The following is a 24,706-nucleotide window of genomic DNA, read 5'->3' on the forward strand; positions in this document are numbered from 1 at the left end:
GATGTAATATACAAATTTGAATTATATCAATAAAATCGATTTATCGCCCAGCCACAACCACGCGTATTGAACATTTTTTCTTAACTAAAAAAAACGATGAATTTGTTGTTATATTGTAGAACAGTGTGAGACCTGAAGAGGTAGATGTTGGTTAAGTTTACACGGTTCTTGCATTTCCGTCACAATATGGGTAGAGTCATTTTCACGTCAGACAATCATAATACTGAAACTACTATATCATAAATGTTTTTAATAGTAAAAGGAAAAATACACCCAGAATAAATACTTTTTCAATACTTTAGTGAAAGATATAAATTGGTAAAAATGGTTTCTTACAATCACATTTCTCATTTTGAATAGATGCAGTACAGAATTAATGAATAATAATGTCTTATTAGGTTAGTGTCTCTTTAATTGATTCGAAAAAGTATTATAGAAATATTTCTTATCTCTATTATAATTAATTATTTTTATTTAGTACTGTTATTGTCTTTGCTAATGTGGTGTTTTTATCTTGTGCGTGAACATGTTGTAGATGTATGCATGTCTTTAATGTATCATCTGGAACCTTCTATCCAGTTCAAGGTCATGTGACGAGACACCAGATATGGTGAAACTCTTAAAGTCTGACATGCATTCACAAGAAGACTCTCAGGATCACTAACGGGGAAAGATGACCTCTCGACCCGACCAACGCACAACAACATGAGCAGTCCGAGTTAAGTTTTCACATGACCAGCACCTGAGGTGGCCAGACGGAAAGAGGGAGGGACAATGAAACTGCTGAAGGAGATGGAGGGATGGAAAGGTCTATAAAGACTATAATTAACTCTGCTGGTTACACCCTGATGACTATTTCTAGATCAATCGTTTCAAATGTTACTTGAACTTCTTTTTAAAGGAATTTATTAATTTTTATAACAATTTAATTTTATAATTTACATGTATTGAAAATGTTTTTTTTATACACATGGTTTGATATCCTAATTCAAATGATTAAATAATACACTTTCTAAATTTATTTCTTTTTTAATTTGTAGATGATCTTTTTTTTTTATTTCTCGAAAAAAACAACAATTAAACCTTTCAATGAAAATAATATTGAATTCAAATATTAAATGTTCAATTCAATATTCAGAACTCTTTAATTACATGATGACAAGAATACATAACATAACCTGCAAAATACTAAGGGATGTGGATAACTAGAAAACAATCAGGACTTCAGATGTTAAAAAAAATTGACAAGTTTAGTCTGGATTGAGACTTTATTGAGACTCTGGATCATCAGGCGTGTGATAGCAATACTGTAATAATAACAAACTCCTCACACATTCAGAGGTTTGAGAAAGATTTGTCATCAGATTGTGAAGGTTGGTGTGTTTCTCACGCACAAACACGATAGCAGCTGGTCACATTTAGTGGTTTTGGTCCTGAAGACAAGTCTTGAGTTGCGACTTGAGAATGGAGCCCGTTAGGAGGCAGCAGAGTTCACGTGGGTCACTCAGAGTCCTTCACTTGTAAACAAGAAGATCAACAGAGCGCTTTGTTCACATTCAACTCTTCATAAAATGCCACAGTGATAAAAAAAGTATATACAACATTTCAGGGACTCTTTCTGGAGAGGAAGATTAAAAAAAAAAACAGGCAGAGAGGTCAGTCAGTTATTTTATAAAGTATAAAAATAATCTTTTTAGAGTCTTAAATTTAAGATCAAGTTCTGCAGCTCAAGTCAATGTGGTGAAGATACTTTTTTTAATAGTGAGTAAAATGTTTAAAGTTTGGCTCAGATTCACCCGCTTTCAAGGACAAACAAATCTGTCACATTATTGTTCATGTAATCTTTTAATGTAGCAGTTTTATAAAATTATATCAGTGTATCAGAATATATTTAACATTTAAAGTGTTTACTTTTCTTTTTCTTTTTTAATGTTGGGTTGTTTTAAACATTCATTATTTTTTAATTATTAATTTCAATAATGTCTACATGGAAAGCTTGTTGTTAATGCATAAATTAATAAAAACAATTATATATCTTCAAAATGAATTTTTCTTTATCTCTTACACAGATTGATATTCTTATTCCAATAATTAAAAAAGAAAAAAAAATCTGTAAATTCATAGCCTTAAAATAAATGTAATCTAGAAAATGCATTTCTGTATTATGTTTTTGTATAATATCAAACTCTGTGTTAAATCTTTCGTCATTTTGAACAACAAATCAAATTATCTAATTCAATTATTTAAAAAAGGATGAAATACTTCACAAAAGATCAGTGTTATTTTTGTATCGTCTCGTGTCACCATTATACAAATATTTTATATTGAATTTTATAGACCAAGAATACAAAAATAAAAATTAACAATCATTATTTTAGAATCATTGTAATTATAATATGAGACTATGTGTTAAAAAATGTTATTTTTTATTGCATTTTTTTTGGAAGTTATTCCAAAAAAGAAAAAAAAAAACTTTAATAAAATATTTAAAGTTTCAACATTTAAATTCAATATTCTGATGACACTGATATATTTCCATAGTTTTACCCTAATTATATGAAGGTACAAAAACTCAATACATTTCTGGAATCAGCTTAAGAAAGTACTTCAGAATGTGTTTGTTATAAAAAAAAGAAGGGATAAAAACTTCATTCGATGGAGCTACTTCATACTGAACCTGGCATGAAAAAAAAGACTCTAACTTCAGATTTTTCATCGTCACAGAGACCTTGACACATAAGAAAAAAAATAAAAAAAATAAAATAAAAATCAAGCTTGTATCTTCTTAAGGATTTTCATATAAAAACCCTAACAATGTTTCATCTCTTGCTTGAACCGTCAGAAAAACATTATTTAAAAAAAAAGGCAACAGAGCAAAAAGAAATATCAACAACACAATATTTTGTCTTTAAAGATCATTCATGATCCTTGGAAATCACACTTTTGCCTTTTATGTTGGAATGTTTCTAAACGTCTCTTGGTTTTAAATTACCTATAAAAATATATATAAATAAAAAGGTGAAGGTACTGTGTTGCAAAAAAAGCTTGTCAGGAGCAGAGACGACAGTGACTCTGGAATCTTCTGCTCAAATTCTCGGTGAATAAGAAAAGCTTCCTAAGGAATTGCCATCAGTCATGTTCTGGATCTTGGACTAAAGCTTACAAAACGGGACAACTGTCTCCTGGTTCTGACCTTAGTTTGCATTTCCCAGAACACTCCAGCTTCAAGACAGGAATTCTTTCTCCAGCTGGAACAGTGAGGGCCGGCCTGGCGAGCTCTGGATCCGGCAGAGCGGCACCGTACAGTCCCGCTTCTGTCCCTCCGTGTCCATGTCCAGCAGAGAACATCCCATCTCGGACGTCAGCACCATGCTAAGGTTCTGAGCCGCCTTCTCCCCAGAGTAGTGGCCCAGGGAGTAGCTCTTGTTGCGACCCCGGAGCAGAGCCCAGGCGTTGGGTTTGGACCTGAACGACACGGGTCTGGGACAGAATTCACTAGAGATGTTCTCTGAACCTCCGATCTTCTCCTGCTTCCTTAGCATGGCTGGAGGAGGGATAGACAGACTGTTGGCTGGAAAAATCAAGAAGGTTGAAGATCAACACAATTTTCAATGGAGAGAATAATAATAATAATTATTATTATTATAATTATTAATACAATCATAAAATATACCATTTCATTTCACGTGCCTTTATAATTGTAAACTGTTATTAACAGAGGTGTGTCTGGGATGTGTTGATACCCATCACAATACAACAATACGGTATATTGAGATATACTGTAGGAACTAAGTATATATTTGTGGTATTGTCCAGTACATGACTCTGGTGTTGCAGAATTTACAGAACACATGACTTTTGACAAAGTTGTCACTAAGTAACTAGACTGAGTTAAGTTTTCACATGACCAGCACCTGAGGTGACCAGACGGAATATTTCTATAAGGATTTGAAAGAAAAAAATATTTGAACTTTCAGCCAATAATGTGACGCACAGAGTGATTGATCAAGTAGCAATAAAAAAAGAAAAATGAAAAACAATCAAAGTTTAAACATTTGAAATGTTAAATGGATCCTTCAAAAACTTCTTAAAACCAAATGGACCTCCACTGTTCTTTGTGTTTATGTCAACATTCTGTTAATTTTCCACTAAAACGCTATCGTAAACGTCACTCTTGAAATATACACATCAGTCATGGTGACTCACCTTGGTTGTTGTTGTATTTCTTCCTGCGCAGACGAGTTCCCGTGTTCTGCTGACTCAGCTCTGGTGCTTGACTTTGGGTTTTCACATGTGTTTTGGACCTGTTGTTCAGTCTGTGTGCTGGCACTGCAGGCTTGGCAGGGGCAGCAGGACTGAAAAGCTCCGGCTTTTCCGGGCTGGACCGCAACGCTTCTGCCTCCGACTGCAGGAGGCACTTGGTGGATTGACATTCCAAGATGGCCGACATGGAGATGAGATTGACAGCCTGGTTGCTGCTCGGGCTGCTGGACGCATCTTCTTTACGAGGGCGACCACTAGGGGGCGACGTGCTGCGGCGAAACCTCGTTGCCCGCTGAAACAATCCTTCTCTTTTCTTCTTCTGCTCCTTCTCTTGAGGGTCACATTCTTCACAGTTCTTCAGGGCATCTCTGACGTCGTAGCTGAGCGCCACAGATGCTAGCAGGGCGCCGCAGACGTACAGGGCCGAGTCAGTCTTTCTACGGGCACATGCCCTCTTCAGGCTGTTGGTGGGGGTGAGCTGGGGCGTGGTGGAGGCGGATGATGTCGACGTGGTGGTGCAGGGGTCCTCAGGGCTCTCCACTCCTACCCCGGTCTCGCCCGGGCCACCGTGTCCACCCAGGCTCTGAGGCTGCTGCTCATCCCTCCACAGAGGTAGATCGATGTAGACCTGGTTGGGGAACTTGAGCTGCTTTGGTTTGGAGCTGGTGTCACATTTTTCTGGTAAAAATCCCTCTTCCTTGCCAGATCCGCCTTGAAACAGAGAATTAGTTTGTATCATTTTGCAAAGTTTCTCTCGAAAACCAGGACCCCTAAAGTGACATGAAAAAAAAAAAAAAAAAGTAGAAGGATTTCTCATCCGGACAAGAAAGTTTCATGTTAGGACGAGCAACACGTCTTGAATAGGGGGGTTGTGTGTGTGTGTGGAGTGTTGCTCTTGGATCAGGTTATTGTTGATCGATGATGGACTCATCATTCTGGGTTAATACTACAGTATGAGGATCATCACTTCAGCTGCCTTCATGTCTCCACTTGCATCACAAGCTGAACATCCTGACACACCTGGGCAGGTGCATCGTTTTGTATGCCCTAAATCCAGAGGCAAATCTATGTTTTTTTTTAAATATGTATTGAACAAAATAAAGATTATAATCCTTATAATTAACTTGTTTTCCTGTGGTAACGCAATAATCTCCATGTCTGGTACATTATGGCCGAGTTGATGCGGTGACGCAGGAATGCGTTCATAAAGTTAAAATCTGCGCCAAAACCTAGACCTGTGCCATGTTAAAAATTAAGAAAACCCTATAAGCGAGATGTTTGAAAGTCTTTTAGAACTGATATTAAAGTCTGTTTCGGTGCATGTAAGTAAGTAAGTAAGTAATTTTTATTTATACAGCGCTTTTCCAGACCAGGGTCACAAAGCGCTTAACAATCAAAACAATATTCAATAAAGCATATATTTTAAAGGTCAAGATAAGACTGAGAACAACACAGGAGTTCCAGAAAATCAAGGAAAAGCCTGAAAAAATAAAAACGTCTTAAGATGTTTCTTGAAGTGATACAACGCTTTGGATCACGTTATAACGTGTAATGTTCTTGTTGTTGATCAAACATATAATTGCTTTGATTTCTAGTTAACTTTATTAAGGATTCCAAAAACACAAACGAGTGTCAACTGATGCTAACGTGACAACTAAACAACTGACTCCTTGAATCACTGCCCAGGTTACGTTTATCGCAAAATAATATACAGTAGTCTGTTACATTCTATTTACATAAAAGCTTTCTTAAAAAAAAAAGAAGCTATATATTTAATATATTTGTTTTTAGTTTAATATTTCTATTAGAATTTCTAATAACTCAAAATAAATGTTCTAAATTTTATATTTTTTAATTTGTAGTCTTTTAAATTCAATACATAAATGTTGGTATAATCAGCAGACAATACCCGTTGACCGAGCTTCTACATCGTCATGTGATCTTCTGTGTATTACGTTTGGCTGAAAGTTCCAATTTTCAATAATTAAAAAATAAACCTATATTTAATATTTTTGAATGATATTCCATTACATTCAAATATTTTTCCAAAAGTTTCTCTTAAGCACAACATGATGAGTCTCTGCGGTGGAATGGGCAGCATCTTGAGGCAGCAGCAACTGGGACTTCTGGGGGACTTTGGAAGGTCGTCATATATATATATATATATATAATTCTCATGTTCACTCACCTTGTTCTGAGAAAAGAGCAGCAAGAGGGACAGATATTTGGGACTTGACCAGACTGGTGGACCAGGGGTTGCTCCCGTCAGAGAGAGGTCGCACTCTTGGGAGAAAATATGAGGAGAATAGAGCAATATGAAGTATTTAAAGTAGGTGTTAAGACCCTTCTATCTTCCACTGGTCATCTATCGTCTCTATCCAATCAGCTAGGTCAACAAACTCTTACTCTTGATAATAAAGAAAATAAAAGGAAAATGGCATGTCTGGAAACTTAATGTTTTTAGAATGTATAAAATGTGCCATGATTTAAAAAACTTAACGTGGAAAAAAGAGGAAAAAACAACATTCTGGGGCCACATTTGGCCCTTCACTGTAACCATTGGGCCCAGTGAGGTCAGTGTAAAACTATTAAACTGATCACTTAGTGTTTTTTTTTACTTTTGCTTTTCGTAATTTATCGTAATCTTAAATAGTTTTCTGACGGAAGGCGATTTTTCTGTCCATTTCTTCCAGGTAGTGGATTTTTTTTTAGTGGATGTATTCTTTTAAGTAATATCTAGCAATCCAAGCAATATTGAAAAATATTAATGTACATCTTCTATCATCAACTGTTTGGATTTATCATTTACTATCTTGAGATGAAAACATTTATGAAATTGAGCAATTATCAAAGATATATCAGATATATTTTCAATAATTAATATTGTTGCCAACCTTATTTTTGATTAAATATGTTATATTTTTTCCTCGTCACTTAATATTATGTTTATATTTAACGTCTATATTAAGAGTTTATTTTTACATGTCCACATCTGGTCCTTGTCATTGTGACACGTTTGAACTCTTCACCTCTCAGCAGCAGCAGGTCTCTCTTTGCTCTGGACTGAACTGGGACCCCATGTTCTTCCTTTCTTCTTGATCCCCTTTTTCACATCATCAAACTCCTCCACCTTGGAGGGGGCACTGCGGCCCCACGTACGGTTGCTCTCGTCTTGAGTGACTACAACACAAGACATATCATGAATAAGCTTCAGACTTGCACAGAGAGCAGCAGAGACGTGGATTAGTTTGTGAAACATAAAGAGACACACAGATTGACCAGAAATATTATGATCACTCTAATTGATATTAGAATGAAGCCATAACTCTGACAAACACTACATTGTAGCATTTCAGGTAATGTTTTAATGTTAATTACCTGGAGAACACATGATGTGAAATGCATGTTAGACATTGACATGAATCATGTGGTCTTCCTAAATTTGGACGTCACGCTATGTTAAACCTTCCTCATTCTTGTCATTAATGCCTAAAATCCTTCAGAGGCTTATTTTAAATATACTAACTTTAATCTACTTTAAATATATCGACTATAAGGACAATGTGCTTTATTTGCCTTTATTTTTTCTTAAAGGTTAACCAATGTGAAACATTAATTCTCCTGAAATGTTCTTAATGATGAAGTCTTCCTCTCCAAGATGCAGTTAGTCCCTCATCATGATCAAGTGTCTATGCAAAAAAATGTAATTTTTCTTCCACAATTAACATGCAAAGCGTTCAAAGCGTTTGTTCAAGTTTGTATTACATAAACCTGCAGCCTCTAATTTGCAGGAGTCATTACGCCCTCCACAGGAAGAACGAAATCCCAGTGATGACGGACGTAGGATACAATAAATGCGTGTTCCAACAGTATTGGAAGATATCACAATATATTGTATCGTTGACCCTGTAACCGGATACTTATCAGTAGAGTTAGTATGTATTGATATATATGTTTTATAAATCAAAATACCTTAGATAAGAATACTTTATCACTAAAATCAGCAATATGACAACAGAATAAAAAACAGAAGTGAAATTAAATGATTAAAATCACCACCAAACACACCAGACCAAAGAAACTCAGAATCACCGATTATTCAAAAGGACCTTTTTTAAAGAGGTCAAGGTTATTCATCAAAACACCAGCATCAATCTCCAGAATCAAATAGCCCTAGACTGTAAACCTCCTCGATGTTAAAGCAGCACTTGTGACACAAGTCCACCCTGGTCTTGCCTTTCCTGGAGTACCCAGAGTAGACTGAGAGCTCGCTGGTCAAATCAACATCCTGCTGGTAAACATACAAACGGTCTCTCTGCAAATGGGAAGTCACTGAGGAGGGAAACATACAAGTCATTGTAGAAAAGAGGAAATCAGACAAACGGAGACAGATCATTTATACTGTATAAGACGTCCAATCCTACTAAATTAGTTACTAGAAAACATTTGCATTTTTTAAATTTGATAATATATTTTGATGAGTAAAATTGATGTGGAATTTTTAAATTGTATATCTTTCTCTCCACACACACACACACACACACACACACACACACACACACACACACACACACACACACACACACACACACACACACACACACACACACACACACACACACACACACACACACACACACACACACACACACACACACACACACACACACACACACACACACACACACACACACACACACACACACACACACACACACATCTCTATAGCTCTCTATACATCTGTATAGCAATCTTTGTTTATCTTTATGTTATATATAAATACATACGTTTTAGATTGTACAGGGTTAAACCAATTATTATTTATCATTGTATTGTAATAACGTTAAACATACTTTTAGCTTTTATTTGAAATAAAACCGAATCTCCTCTTCCTAGACTTTTTGTGCATCGGGGAGAACTACCTGGTGGTTAATCATTAAGAAAACAGATTTAGAGCAAACATCTGTGCTCTATGTCCGACTGTCAGAGTCGATCAGGAATGGATGCGTGGTATTGTTCACAGTTATTCCAAGAGTGTCAGCGCGTGACTAACAACATGTTCAAACAACTGTGGCTCTGCTTTGTTGTCAAGATCCTGCTCACCATGACCAACACTGGGAGGACTTTCTGTCTGTGATCGACACACTAGAAGACTTCAGGTGGTAAAGGCGATCAACTGGTGTCTGGAAACAAACTCACGCTGGATGGCTCGTAGTCGTGGGATGAGAGTGGGGCTGCTGGGTGGAGAGGAGCTAGTACTGTGGAGACTCCGTCTCTTGTCCATGGAAGGAGACGCCTGAACCGTGATCTTGTGCTGGAAGTCTGGGAGGAAATCACAAAAGAAAATAAAGTCACGATTGAGAACGAACTTGACCACTATTCAACTTGTCAAATTGTCATTTGAAAATAGAATTAAGGAAAATATATATATAAAAATAAATGAATAATAAAAATAAAAAAATACATTTTACATATAAAATAAATAAATTATAAATTCAACTATTTAATTTAAATATTAACAAGCTTTCCAAAAACTATTGTGTATTATTGCGTAATGATATAGATAACATGTGTCAAACTTCAGGCCACAAATCTGGCCCGTAAACCATTTTAAGTCAGCAAGCTATAGTGAGCTTTAAATAACAAAAACTAAGCTAAAAATGAAAGTATACTTTGGTTTATTGTTTGCTAGTATTTTAAAATCATTTAAAAGTTTGACCTGTTGTATAGCAAACAGACTGAAGAGTTATGGATTAATTTGTTCAAAATTCAAGATAGAATTCAATGTAATTGTCTATAGTGGTGTGAATACAGTAGATGTTGAATTTATGATATAATTAACATGAGATTATCTAAAATTACCAGTTACCAATTATCAATACAGTTAAATATCGCAACATTTTCTTTCACCATAATATGTAGCTATTCAACAACACTGTATCATTTTTTTTATTTGGCTTTCAAATTATATTTTATGCATAATAGTCATTTATGGTTTCAATTTCAATCAAGATTTTTTTTATCTACAATTAACATTAAAATATTGAAAATGTTTGTTCATTTTTGTGTTGAAATTAAAATTCTGGCCTAGAGATGGCAGCAGTCATTGCGTCCTCTGGAGCTAGACGAACAATGACAACATATTTTGGTTTCAAAACAAATATAAGTCATTTTTTCTTCACCTGATGGTAGGCTGATGCGGTTGCCATCCTTCAGTTTAAGGCGTGAACGTTTAAATTTGCCTTTCCTCTTCTTGACATTAGGCTTGTCTTTGTTGAGCTGGAAGATGAGGATGTTGAGCTCTCTCTCCAGCACATTGATCTCTCGCTCAGCCAGCTGTTGCTCGCGGCGCTTGAGCAGCTCCTCCTGGGACTTCTGCTGCAGGGCCGCTCGCGAAAGCTCCTCCTCCCGGGAACGGAGCTCCTGGAAAGATCAAGATAGAATTTTGTATTATTGGATTCTGTATCAAGTTATGTTTTTTAAGATGGAAAAGTATGGAAGTATATCATCTAAATATTCAGTGGAAACTTTGAAAACCATTTTTTTGGAAAATGTCATTTTAAAGCATTTTTCTGAATAATTTAATTAAATATTTGTAATATTTTTTTTAACAATAACAGTAATAGAAACGAACACTGTCTGCTTGTGTGATCAAAACATTGAAATCCAATCAATTTTTGTGTCAGTGATGATTAGGATATAAGGCACTTTGAGATCTGCAACATGAACATAACATTTCTGTTTATTGTACGACACAAATTGAACTATATATCTTTTGTAACAATCACAATATACATGTGAATCTTGACTTTTTGTTGAATCATTTTATTAAATTATTTAGATATTTAAAGTTTGAATTCATTCTTGTTTTATTAATAATTCATTACATTTTTTAATATTTTGAAAAGGAATGTGTTTGATATTATGATCCAATCCGAATCCAATATAAACATTTTGGTATAGTAGTGTTAACAGACAAAAGAGTACCAATTTATAAAAAATTCAACCGAATCGATTAGCGTTTGCCGTTTCAGACTAGTCTCCTCCCACAGCTCACCCGTTCATCCCTCTGTTTTCGTTCCAACTGTTCTGGGCTGAGTAATAATAATCCGTTCTGTAAGACTTCCATGTAGCAGCTTTGCCATCAGACCACTGCAGCCACCCGCCTAGACTTAGATTACTATGGGATGTTTACAGAAAATCTGCTGATGTAGCAGCCAAATCTACCAGTAATCTCATGAAGCTGTCGTGGGAAAATGTTCACACTTCAACATCATTTTATTTTGAACACATTTTTAATGTGTGCAAAGTTATTTTCTTTCTTTCATTTCTATCTGACTGTTCCTTAATTGCTGCGACATTCTATCACTCCAAAACCTTGCCTCGTTCACTTTGCCCATTTTGATTTCCACAAATAATGTAGACATTAGTCACATCCATTCTTGATCTTAACCTCCATTCAAGCCAATAAAACAAACTATGCAACAGATCAAAAATCCTTTAATGAAGGTCCTATTAGAAAAAATGTTTAATCACAACAATGATATAAAGAAACTTTTAAAAACAGTAAACTCTAAAGCATCGTATAATTCAATTAAAGTAGCACTACTATTTAACCATGACCACCTTAATAATTGGGGTGTAGGAAAATATCGATACACTAAAACAGTTGTTTTTACCATAATACAGTATCAATATGCTATGACAGTTTTTTCTGAAATTAAATTATTAAAAAATACATATTCTTGTTTCTACAGTGTTCTAACATACCCCAGTATATCGTATTGTTGCCCTGTATCGCAACACATTCTTAACAATCTACACACCTATTTAACAAAAGTCTAACAACTTGGAAAACATTTCAATTTTTATATGATTTGAAGTACAATTATCAAGCATTCAATACCCAAGAATGGCTGTAGCTATCGCAATATTGTGGCAGTATTATGACGTTATGTGTTCAAGAGTCACTGAATATTTAAAAAAAAGAGATAATCTAGTTATGCTGTTAGTTTTTAGTAGCACTAAAATCAAATTTCCTGATACACTAATTTTAGCCGAAACATAATCCACTTGTGCAGAAAGTATAATATCGTCTTAACAAAGGTAATCACTTTTAAGCACCTCTACATATTGAGCACATTTTTGTTCATGTGAGATTATCCAGTTCACTGACCAAGTCTGTTATAGCTCTAGGGAAAAAAGTGCTAAAGAATATTTGCTTTAATTTTTTAAAATCCATCATAAATAAAGGGCACGGGGATTAGTGCTCTTTACCTTCTCTTTGGTCCGAAGTTCGTCAAACATCTCCTGGATCTCCACACGCCAGTCATCCTGCATACTGTGGAAGGAGTCCTGGGGCATTGTTGCCATCACCGCCTCCTCTATGGCTGACAGCTGCTCGAGAATGCAGGAGAAAGATGGACGAACGTGTGGATCCTGGTCCCAACACTCTGAGAAGACAAATTCCAAATCAAATAGTCAAATATTTAATTTGACCATTAAATATTTTGAAGAAACTGAAAAAAAAAGGGGTTAACTGAAGTTACGGTTAAAGAGCACAAAAGCATAAAGCTTGAACTCTCAACTTAAGGAATAGCCTAATCTCATGAAAATGCAAGATACTTAAAGACAAAAACACAGATGAAGTAACTCTGGAAATAGATTAATGCAAAGTTTTGTTCATTCACCTTCCATGAGTTTGGCGAAAGGTTCGGGACAGGTGGAGGGAATTGGTAACGTTAATTTATTGACCGCCACACCGTAAGCCACGGCCAAGCCGTCGATTCCACGGTAAGGCACCTCCCCGGTTAGCAGCTCCCATAGCAAGACACCGTAACTGCAAAACATTCCCACAAAATGTTAATTTTAGGAGCTAAAGGTGACCATCAAAGAGCTTCATACCTCCATACGTCACTGCCTTTGGAGAAGAGTGATGACTTGATGACCTCCGGGGCCATCCAAGAGTAGGTTCCTGCTGCAGACATCTTTGTGGTTTTGTGCCACTCTCGGGCCAAGCCAAAGTCTGTGATCTTCAAGGTCTTCCTCCCAATGTCGTCGTTCTCGATTATTTCAAGTAATAAAACTTAAAAGAAGAAAATATTAACCATTAGGGGTTTAAGAAAATACAGACACAATTTAATATTGCAATGTTTTTTTCACAATACAATATCGATATTGAACAGCACTGTATTGATTTTGTATTTACAATAACATTCAAATATTCATTGCGTTTGTTCCCCTTTTTGTGTTGCAATTGAGCTTTTGGCTGCTAGATGGCAGCAGTTATTACCTCCACTGCAGCTAAAAAAGGAATGAAATCCCTGCAAAGACTGAGGATAACAGGATACAGTGGACTCCAGCAGCTTTTAAAGCTGACATATTTTGCTTTCAAAATAAATGCGTTTCAATTTCATCATGAGTCATGTGTTCTGTAAATTTTGCAACACCAGAGTCAAGTACTCGACAATATTACATGATCCTTGTTCTTGTTCCAAGATATTAGAGAAGGTGGTGTCTGTGCAGCCATCGGTGTTCCTGGTTCAGAGCGACATCCATGAGAAGTTTCAGTCTGGTTTCCGCAAACATCACTCTATGGAGACAGCCTTACTGAAAGTGTCCAGTGACACCATGATGTCAGCTAATTTCGGTAAATACACTGTTCTGGTTGTCTTGGATCTGTCCTCGGCTTTTGACACAGTTGATCACCAGATCCTGCTGAGAAGACTGAGGATGAAGTGGGACTGTCTGGGTCTGTGTTGCAAAGGTTCCCCTTTCTGGGCGCAGTTTCAGTGTATCTGCCAATCAAATAAGGTCTGAATTGGCGGATATGTTGTGTGGGGTCCCTAAAGGTTCCGTTTTGGGTCCTTTATTATTTATTTCCAGATTTTTCTTACCAGAATTTTGCTGATGACATCCAGCTCTACTGCTCATTCAATCCAACCGAGCCCCAGAGGCTTAGTCAATTGTTTTCTAGAAATCAAACAACGGCTGAGTGAAAACAATTCAATTTTAAAGTCCTGGTCCCTTCTTTCAGATCTATTCATGGTCCGGCTCATCCTTACATCACCGAACTGATCCAGCCTTACACCCCAGCTCTTACGACTGTGTATCAGAATCTACTGATAGTTCAGCGCACACGCTTCCGGACCAGAGGAGAAAAATTCTTCCAGGCTGTTGCTCCTAAGCTTTGGAACAATCTTCCATAGTCTACTGACTCCTTTAAGAAATATCTGAAGACATTTTTATCTGTGCAGGCTTTCCCTGATTTTCTGGAACTCCTGTGTTTGTCTTATGTGTCTTGGCCTTTTAAAGTATATATTCTAACTGTGAATTGTTTTTGATTGTTAAAGCGCTTTGTGACCCTGGTCTAGAAAGGATCTTTACAAATAACATTTACTTACTTAGTATATATCGTATTGTTGACCCTGTATCGTGATACGCATTGTATCGCCAGATTCTTGCCAATACACACGCCTATCTATCATATTGATATTTGCAATAATGAATGATGAAGAAACAGGAAAGCGGCGACTGTGAGGAAATTATAGTTCAGTAGGGCTAACAGCAGTAGATGTAGGTCATATATTACAGTTAAAGCGGATACTTGACACTGTCACAAAGAACCTGTCCCCTAAAACTGTTAAACATTTTAAGTTGGAGAGAAGACTAGAAACCTGCTTGAAATGCTACACCAGACCGGAGAGCTCTGCTACAATAAATAAACAACTCATTGATGTGTGAAGGAAATAACCTGAAAACTAGTAGAGGGAAAACAATAGACTGATTTTTGATGAGCCATTTTTAGATATTTGCACCAATATCTCCAAACTCAAATAATTAAAAAAATCATTCATAGGATTTTTACAAAAGAAATGTGTTTTTTCACAGTGTGTGTATGTATCACATTCCGACCTTGGACTTCCCCCTCCACACTTAACTACATAGACACCAACACGGCACACGCTCACATGTCTGTCTCTTTATAATCAGCAGGTATGACCCTCCAAAGATTGCATACTGTACACAACTCAAGTGCGAGCAACACACTGGAACAACTGAGACATTCAAGAATGACTTAACATTAGTGTCAATACCTACCCTTGATAAATAGAGATTTTCAGGATAAATGATCTGGTTATAACAACAGTCCGTTTTTTATTTGACTACATAATCCTGCCAAATCTATTCCTAGATTCCTTGCAAATTAATAACAATCTCTAGTTAAATAGGCTGTGCCTCGTGTCCTTTCTGGTGCCATTCCCGGCCTGGGGCACTGAGGGGATCCTCTACCCAGGGTTTAACAATGGGAATTCCATTACAAACAGGTTTCAGTGGACCATGTATATACTTGTACTTCCTGTGGCTGAGTCTTCGGTTAATGACTCGATAACCTGGCCTGTGATAAAAACATAAAATCCCCAAAAAACTAGTTAATATTGGTTGAATAAAGGCTGATAGCGCCGGGTTTCGTATTTGTGTGATGTCAGCGCTAAATTTAAATTACAATAACTTCATGACGATCATTGATGATACAATAATACAGTTAACAAATTTGGTTTAGTCATAACACAGTTAAACGCTTTACTAACTTACTTATTGTCAAATTAGATCAGATAAAAAATGCTTCTTTTTTTTCACAAAAAAGAATAATAAATAAAATGACTTTCAATTAAAGTAAAATGTTATTTCAAAGGTTAAATATACATATATTATTATAGATTTTAAAGCTGATGTCTTTGTTTTAAAGCCAAAATCAGTCAGCAAAGTTTAAATTAAGAAAATTAGACACCAACAAACACTGGATATTGGATGTTGCTCCATGTTTTTGAGACTGTTAATAGATAGATAGAACTGCACTTCATTGTTTACGGTTAATGTAAGTTTACATTTGCGTTAGTATTTTGAGAAGCACTTTCCTACAAGCACTTTCACATTTGATTAGAGAAAGTATTTGCTCAATTGTTTGTTGTAAAAAACTGCAAAAAATGACAGCCTTGTCCCATTTTTATTTTAATAAGATAATTGTAAGAAAACCAAAAATCTGTGTTTTTTTGTATTATGAATAATAAGCACTCGTTAAAATAAAATCCATTATTATTCATGTTTTGATATAGCTAAATGATAGTAAACACAACTGCAGCATGTTTAACACATAAAACAATGATAAAGGTGGGATTTAGAATTCCTGAAAAGAACATTATATAAACCACTTAAAGGCACAATTACAGCTCCATCGACAAGACGCACAAAGGACTCTTTTGCATTTTTAGATGAAAAACAGCAGAAGTTATATTAGTAAGATGAGGATCTCATTATGCTTTAAATACAGTACAGAATATAAAAACTGTTTCAAGTAAATTTATCAGACAAGAAAATGTTTTAATGATTATTTCAGAATCTGTTTAATATACCATATGATATAAACTTCTTACGATACGATTTCATATATTTTGACACTTGCATAATATTCTTAACATTTTTACGTTGAACTTTGGTGACATGTTCAATTGTCCGACTCTCTTTTGTTTGAATTAAAAGAACTAAAAGCCAAAATATGTCCAAACATCAGCTTTAAAAGCAGCTGGAGTCGACTGTATCCTCTTGTCCTCAGTTATCACCGGGATTTCATTGTTTCTTTAGCTGCTGGATTTAGTAAATTTAATAAACAAATGCCATAAACTGCATATTAATTGTAAATAAAAATAAAATGCTTTTATTTTATACAAACATCATTATAAAATATAATATACTTTTTTTTTTAAATAAGATTAATGAAATTAAAACAATAACTTTATACATCCATATTATGTAGATATTCTAGAGCACTGTATCGATTGTATTAATTTACACATCGGTTTATCGATTCTTTCTCACAGCCCTAAACTCAAGCTTGGTATATTGGCAAGTCCCTCTGTCTATTATGTCTTCTTTGAAAAGCAATGTTTTGAAGAAGAAAACACCAAAATGCAACTAGAGATGGACATTCCCTTCAGGCAGACCCCACCCTAAGTCCAATCTCCATTTAATTCCCCTTCCCAACATCACATCTTTGGCCAGAACCATCTTTCATGTTTGAAAGATGGGAAAGATCAGAAGAGCTGCTGCCATCAAAGCAGGTCTCACGCTTCTTCCCATGGCTGGATCACCCTCGAGGAAAATAAAGAGAAGCTTTTTGTGTGAGAAGATTCTATTTATTTTCACCTGCTAGAAATCAGTTGAAAACAGATAATTAGAAAAAAATTGGAAGCTATAATTAAAAAACAAGATGACATTTATACTTTAAGCACATGCCCTCACAGTTAAGTCGGTCTTAGTAAGTAGTTTAAAGGCACCTAAACTGGCTTTTGAAAAAATGCCTATGTCTAGCGCATCAAATCTGGATGTTTACTTAAGCCATTCATGTTCTTACCATGAATAAGAACTTATTTTCTTTTCCTTTGTCCCAGCAAATTAAGCCAGAGCATAAGTGTGCTTCCTGTAGTAAGCAGAAAAAAACTTTCAACATTCCCCGACTGGTGTGTCTATAAAACAAGAGCCCCCAGGCACACTGGTGGATAGAAAAAGGATCAGGGCTAAATCCAACTATCCTGGTCGCATCTCTGTGGTCCACTTGCTCATTTGTTAAGCCCCTTCTAGTTGGTCTCAAGCTCATATAACTCGGTTAATTAATACAAACAAAAGTAAAAAAATTTACAAGAAGTAGCTTCTGATGTATATCCAGCTGTCCTTTTGCTCTAAAGATAGTTGTTTCGGGGAGCAGTCCATCTAAGCTGGGGGCCCTTTTTCCTTGTCACCATGTGCAGCAGCAATACAGGGTAGGTGCAATCAGGGGGAGGTTGAACCAAAAAAAACAGTGAAAGCATCTCATCCCCGCCCAAAAAAACATATATTCTTGTAGACCCACCTTAAACTATGAAGTAAATTAAAGCCAATACAACAGATATATCACATTACTTTATGTGTGTGTGTGTGTGTGTGTAAATTTTGGTTTACATTTTTGTTGAATCATTTTTCTCCATAAATAAAGCTCACCATAGATACAGTAAGACTTGAATACAAGTGGATAACGTTCAGGTTGTGAAAGAAATACTGTATTGAATGTGCTTCAATATAACTTTACCCCTAATAAGGTAAAGTAAGTTTTTGGTTCCTCTACTTTATGACTTCTGACATTGAGATTCACACTTTTTCCAAAATTACTAATACATTTTTTATGATTACTTATTACATCCAACAATATTTTTTAAGTTATTCAGAAAAATGAAACAATGGATTCTTTTTGATAAAATAAAGTGAAAAAAACAAGGGCAGAAATTTGATTTTAATAGCTGCTGTACCATTATAGCATAAACAAATAGGTCAGGGATAGGTTTTATCTTAGCAGAAATCAGTCAAATCAACTCAACATTTAAGCTGGTATTACATTTTATCTTGTTATATTGGTCTTTTAATAAAAGTAGGTCAAATTACTTTTCTCTTCATCATTATGCAAAAACATTCAACCCCAGATTATGGCCATATACAGCTATATTCAGAATAATAGCAATCCAACATGACTAACCAGATAAATCACTGTTTTTGGTATAAAACATAATAATAAATGGAAAATAATTTACCAGCAGGTGTAGTAAAGTCAGAGGAACCAACAGACCCAACTTTAATGATATGAATACTACTGGGTCTGTGTAATTGACTAATTAAGTAAAAGGGGTGTGTTCAAAAAAATAGCAGTGTGGAGTTCAATCAGTGAGATCATTCATTATGTGAAAGAAACAGGTTTCAATCAGGTGGCCCTTATTTAAGGATGAAGCCAGTACATGTTGTGCATGCAATTCTCTGTGAAAACTGTTGAAAGATGGGTCGTGCCAAACGTTGTTCAGAAGAAATGCGTGCTTTGATTAAAAAGTTGATTGGAGAGGGGAAAACGTATAAAAAATTGCAGGAAATTATAGGCTGCTCAGCTAAAATGATCTCCAATGCTTTCAAATGGAAAGACAAACCAGAGAGACGTGAAAGAAAACGTAAGACTACCATTCGAATGGACCGAAGGATAGTCAGAATGGCAAAGACTAAGCCAAGGGTCTACTCCAGGGAGATCAGAGACGGTCTGAAGGTACCTGTGAGTGCTGTGACAATGAGAAGACACTTATGTGAGGCTAATCTACCAGGAAGAAGGCTCCGCAAAGTCCCACTGTTGCAAAAAAGACGTGCTGAAGAGGATTGCATTTGCCAAACATCATGTCGACTGGCCTCTGGAGAAATGGAGAAACATTTTGTGGACTGATGAAAGTAAGATTGTTCTTTTTGGATCCAAGGGCCGCAGTTTGTCAGACGACCCCCACGGAATACAAGCCAGAGCACACTCTGAAGACCGTGAAGCATGGTGGTGCAAGCATCATGATATCGGGCTGTTTCTCTTACCATGGTGTCGGGCCTTTATATCGCATACCAGGGATCATGGATCAATTTGGATACATCATAATACTTGAGGAGGTCATGCTGCCTTATGCCGAATGGGAAATGCCCCTGAAATGGGTGTTTAAACAGGACAATGACCCCAAACATAACAGTAAGCGAGCCAAATCTTGGTTCCAGACCAACAAAATTGAGGTTATGGAGTGGCCAGCCCAATCCCCAGACCTTAATCCAATTGAGCAATTGTGGTGTGACATAAAATTAGCTGTTTCTGAGTCAAAACCCAAAAATGCAGAGGAATTGTGGAAGATTGTCCAATCTTCCTGGGTTGGCATACCTGTTCAGAGGTGCCAGAGGTTGGTTAACTCCATGCAGCACAGATGTGCAGCAGTTATCAAAAACAGGGGTTATTCAACCAAATATTAGTTAACTAATTGTCAGGATTGCTAAATGTTAATATTTTTTCAGTTTATTTAGTAAATATTTGAGTTTGTAATGAGAAATGCCGACACTGCTATTTTTTTGAACACAGAAATATCACATTTTCTTTCATATTCTGCAAAGTAAATAAATATCGATACTTTTTTCTTTATGATTTGTTGTGCAATACCATGTGCAGTGTTCCTAATGAAAGAAAATGAAAAATATTATAAGGATTTTGAGCTTTATTCACTTTTTAAAAAACACTGCTATTATTTTGAACATAGCTGTATATAACCAACACTCTTTGCTTCCGTTACTGGAGATACGAATATCTAAGGTATATTGTAATGAGGGAGGAAAAGGTTATGGTTTTCAGCTCAAGTAGTCTTCATTCCTTATTTTCTCTTCATCTGCTTTCACTTCGGTACACACAGAAAGAAAAGTGTGCTTCCTAGATCTGGGGAGGCCATTGAAAGTCTACAGAATGATGGACATGTGGAGAGACCGGGAGAGACTGTGTGGGGAATCACCCGGGCAGTGTGATGAAGTCTAACAATAGCTTCAGATTGGAAAGAAAATGCTGTTGCACACGCTCGAAACTGAGTGGCGTTCAAGAACACATTCCTTACATACATGTGCTTGCATCAAAAATGTGAAACTGCTTCTTTAATGTGGGTTATTTGTGCTGGCTCAGGTCCAGGTTTCACTCTGTTTTTTTTTTGGTTCTTATCTGCCGCTGGGTTTTTCAACAAGACCAATTTTCACCTCATTGCACTCACAACGTGGACTTTTTGGTTTGATTCAGATAAAAATGTCAGCAACCAAAAAAACTAATACTAAAGTTTCCCTCATTATATAAAGTTACATGAAAGTTTTAGACCAAGGAAACTTTTCATGCATCCATGTTTTCGTGACACAGAAAAAAAAAACTGTAGAAAATATCAATACACCTAAATATTTCAAATGTTTTTTTTTCATTATACTGTACAGACATTCGACATTACTGAATTGGGTTTTTTAAGATTAAAATACAAATATTTAGATGTTGAACAAATGGTTGATAAAAGTCAGATGGCCAAGTCTGCTGGAAATGTGCCCGACGAAGGTCAAGGACAATTTTGTGACTGGAACTGACAATATTGTCACATGTAGGAGTCTGCCGACTGGCTAGGTTTAGTGGTCCTTCACATAGTCAATGAGTAAACCTACCACCATCTTTAATATGACTAAACATGGGGCACAATACCTCCATTAAAATGTACCTTAATCTATAGTAAGATTTTTTCTGAACTTTCTAGAATATAAGGCTGAATACAAAAACTGATAATGGCACAATTTCAGTAATGAGGCCATTTTATTTAATAAATACTGTTCTTTTACCTTCAATGAAAAAGTTGTGAATTTAAAGTTTTGTTTCCAAAACTTTGTGATAAGCCATCATTTTTGAGCTTATTGAAAGTTCCAAAGTAGGAGTGGACAAATAAATAGGCAAGTGAAACCCCCTCAGTTTGTGGCAATAAAAGAGTATGGCTGCTCTCCGGAAGATTAAATATGAACAGAACAAAACAAAACGAGGGCTTTGAGACCCTCTGAGTCCTAGCCATTCTTCTGGCCACAGTAGCCTAGCAACCACTGCTTGACCAGTCCATTGTGCAAACGTATGTTAAGCTTTTATCCCTCATTAGCAACATTCCTCCCTGCAGGCAGAGATTTTACAGATTAGGTTGAAAACCAACAATGGAGATTGAATAAATCTTGCTGACTTCTAGTATGTTATTTTCCAGACTAATAATTGATCAAATATATGAATGTTTGTCTGGCTGGAGAATGTACAAAATAAGTTGATAATTGACTAGATATTTATTTTATTCCACTCAAAACAATAACTCATAAACCACAAATTAAGAGTGAGTGAAGGTTTATCGTTGGTATATATATATTATATACATAGTTATCATGTTATTATTATATCATTTTATATGTGTTAGTCGCAGCAATATGAGTCAATCAGAGGAACAGAGCATGTTAGATGTTTTGGTGGAGGCAATTTCAGCGAGGCCAGAATAAGACGTTTTGGTCATGTATAAGGGATAGTGAGTATATTAGTAGAACAATGCTCGGGTTGGAACTGCCAGGCAGGAGGTCTAGAGGAAGACCAAAGAGAAGGTTTATGGATTTTGTGAAAGAGGACATGAAGTTGGTTTGTGTGAGAGAGGGGGATACAGAGAACAGGTTTAGATGGAGGTTTATTTGCTGTGGCAAGCACTGAAGGGAGCAGTCGAAAAGAATAATAATAAGTAACCACTTTGTTTGTAAACAATCAGCCATACTCATTGAGTGTTGAAATGATGCAATCGTTTATCCGTCCGTCTGCACTGCAAGGAACAGGAAAGTACATTTTTCATGTGTTCTGGATTACCATCTTGAACTGGCAGACTTCAGTGCCAATACTATAGCAATAACTTAACTGACTGACTTTTTCTAATGGGTAGTGCTTGCAAGAATGCCAACTGCCATCTGATTGACCTCATATTCTACCATTGATCATAGATAAATGTTATCAATGATGTATTAAATGTTTTAAAAGACATTCAATATATAAACCAAAAAATGTTGCGCATAAATCACAGTATGCTTTTTTAGATTTTGGGTGAGTCCCATTAAACTCCTCAGTACTCAAATTCGTTCCTCAAGCTCAAAAGCTGCACTCCTGCGACGGTAGGTTAGTAATTATTACTTATTTGAGTTATTTGTAAAGCGCCTTGACCAGGGTCACAAAGTACTATAACAATCAAAAGCAATACACATTTAAAAATGTCTACAAATCTAAAAACTCTAATAGGCCATGACATGAGACAAACACAGGAGTCTCAGAAGATTGGGTAAAAGGCTGCACCAATAAAAAGGTTTTGAAATGTTTCTTGAAAGAGTCAGTAGACTTCATCAAACGCAGAGGGAGAGGAAGATCGTTCCATAGCTTAGAACCAACAGTCTGGAAGGATTTCTCTTCTCTGGTATGTGTGCGGAACCATCAGTAGACTCTGATCCACAGACCTAAGAGCCCGAGCTGGGGTGTAAGGCTGGATCAGATCACTGACGTAAGGATGAGCCTGACCATGAATAGCTCGAAAGTAAGAACCAGAGTTTGAAAATGGGTCCTGAAAGAAACTGGCAGCCAAAGCAGAGTTTTTAAGGATTTCGGGAAATTGAGTTCTTCTACTAGAGCGGGTTTTGTATTAATTGCAGGCGAGACACACTTCTTGTTTAGACACGAAAATGAATGGTTACAATAGTCTAAACGTGAAAACACAAATGCATGGATTACAAGCTCCTATCGTGTCGTGACAACATTTTCCTAAGTTAAAAGATTTTTCTCCGTTTTTTTGCAGTGTTGTAATGGAGACATGTCTTTGTCAAACACAACAAGGCCAGTTTGCCAGACTGGCTTAAGTTATCCAAGTACTGACTCAACCCTGGAACCTTATCATCATTCCTTATCCACATTTAGCTGCAAAGTCTTTTCACTGACCCATTTTTTGATTTCTAGCAAACAATTGACTAAGCTGTTCAGCCGCTCAGCCTCTCCAAGATCTTGGACAAGAATGGTAGATTAGAAATAGGCCTGGCTTTTTGAAATATGAGGGGTGCAACCTTCCCTACTGTTTTTAATTCTCCGGGACCTAACTTGGTAGTAAGGGAATCAAAGAATGCCTTGGGCATCAAGACGGAAATATATGACAGCAAAAACCAGGAAATAGCTAAGCTACAAATGTAAGTATTTTCTTTGTTAACAGAGATTTTAAAATATTTAGTTGAATATCTGCTTAAAATAAAAAGTAATTAACAAGTAAGCCACACAAAGAAACTAATAACCGACAGGTTGCCCCTATCAAGCTCCCAAAAACATTAAATTGTGGCTTGTAAACTGTTAATATTACGGAAATACTACTGCCCTAGTGAGAAATATTTTTTTTGTTTCCTGAACATTTATATGAGACTTGACCAAATACATATATTTCACTATTCTGCTATAAATGATTCCTTGTTTATTATAGAGGCAGTTTATCAAAGAGGCCGGCTTGGGGAAGAAAGTGGAACACCAGGCTGACAACAAATGGAAAAATCTTGAAAAAAGGTTCATAGTAATATTAAAATCACACCATCCTGTGAAATAACAATAATAATCATATGTATTTGATGTTTTCCTTCATTCCTTTTTGAGCTGCACGATTAGTAGTTAACAAATTGCGATCTCGATTCCTACTTATAAACGATCTCATTTCCGAATGACGACGATTATTAAAAAAATAATAAAATGAAAACATAAAAGAGAGATTGTACCGCATTTTGATCCGGGACGTCACCTGCATAGAAACAAGCGCTCCCTCACAAGCACTCGCCCTCAACAAGTGGGCGGAGAAAACGAGAGCAGTTGCGAATCTGAACAGTTATGGAAGGAGTTGAGACTGAAGGAAAAGAGGAAAATGAACCGATCGTGAGGATGATAAATTCACTGTAACGCTCCTTCAAAAAAAAGGTGCTTATTAAGGTGTGGAAGTTTTTTGATTACAAGAAGGCGATTCAAACCAAAACAACGTAACTT

The 24,706-nt window shown here is 36.1% G+C and overlaps 1 protein-coding gene across 2 annotated transcripts in view; it reads right to left on the bottom strand.

Moving 5' to 3' along the window:
- Nucleotides 1–1,208: 1,208 nt before the first annotated feature.
- The window catches only part of map3k21 (mitogen-activated protein kinase kinase kinase 21), a 29,785-nt gene continuing 6,287 nt past the window's right edge, over nt 1,209–24,706 (bottom strand). Inside the window, exons 2-11 of one of the 2 annotated variants that reach the window (XM_087802188.1) lie at nt 13,168–13,348; nt 12,954–13,102; nt 12,541–12,716; nt 10,446–10,686; nt 9,463–9,585; nt 8,500–8,595; nt 7,293–7,443; nt 6,452–6,546; nt 4,207–4,974; nt 1,209–3,571 (exon numbers count right to left, since the gene is read on the bottom strand). In XM_087802188.1, the coding sequence (XP_087658314.1) occupies nt 3,225–3,571; nt 4,207–4,974; nt 6,452–6,546; nt 7,293–7,443; nt 8,500–8,595; nt 9,463–9,585; nt 10,446–10,686; nt 12,541–12,716; nt 12,954–13,102; nt 13,168–13,348 (2,327 nt within the window). In that variant the 3' untranslated portion in view covers nt 1,209–3,224. The remainder of the gene's footprint in view (nt 3,572–4,206; nt 4,975–6,451; nt 6,547–7,292; nt 7,444–8,499; nt 8,596–9,462; nt 9,586–10,445; nt 10,687–12,540; nt 12,717–12,953; nt 13,103–13,167; nt 13,349–24,706) is intronic. The other variant, XM_087802190.1, reaches the window with a different exon arrangement.

Source organism: Callionymus lyra, chromosome 11 (assembly GCF_982586985.1).
Source record: "Callionymus lyra chromosome 11, fCalLyr1.hap1.1, whole genome shotgun sequence".
Lineage (NCBI taxonomy): Eukaryota > Metazoa > Chordata > Actinopteri > Syngnathiformes > Callionymidae > Callionymus > Callionymus lyra.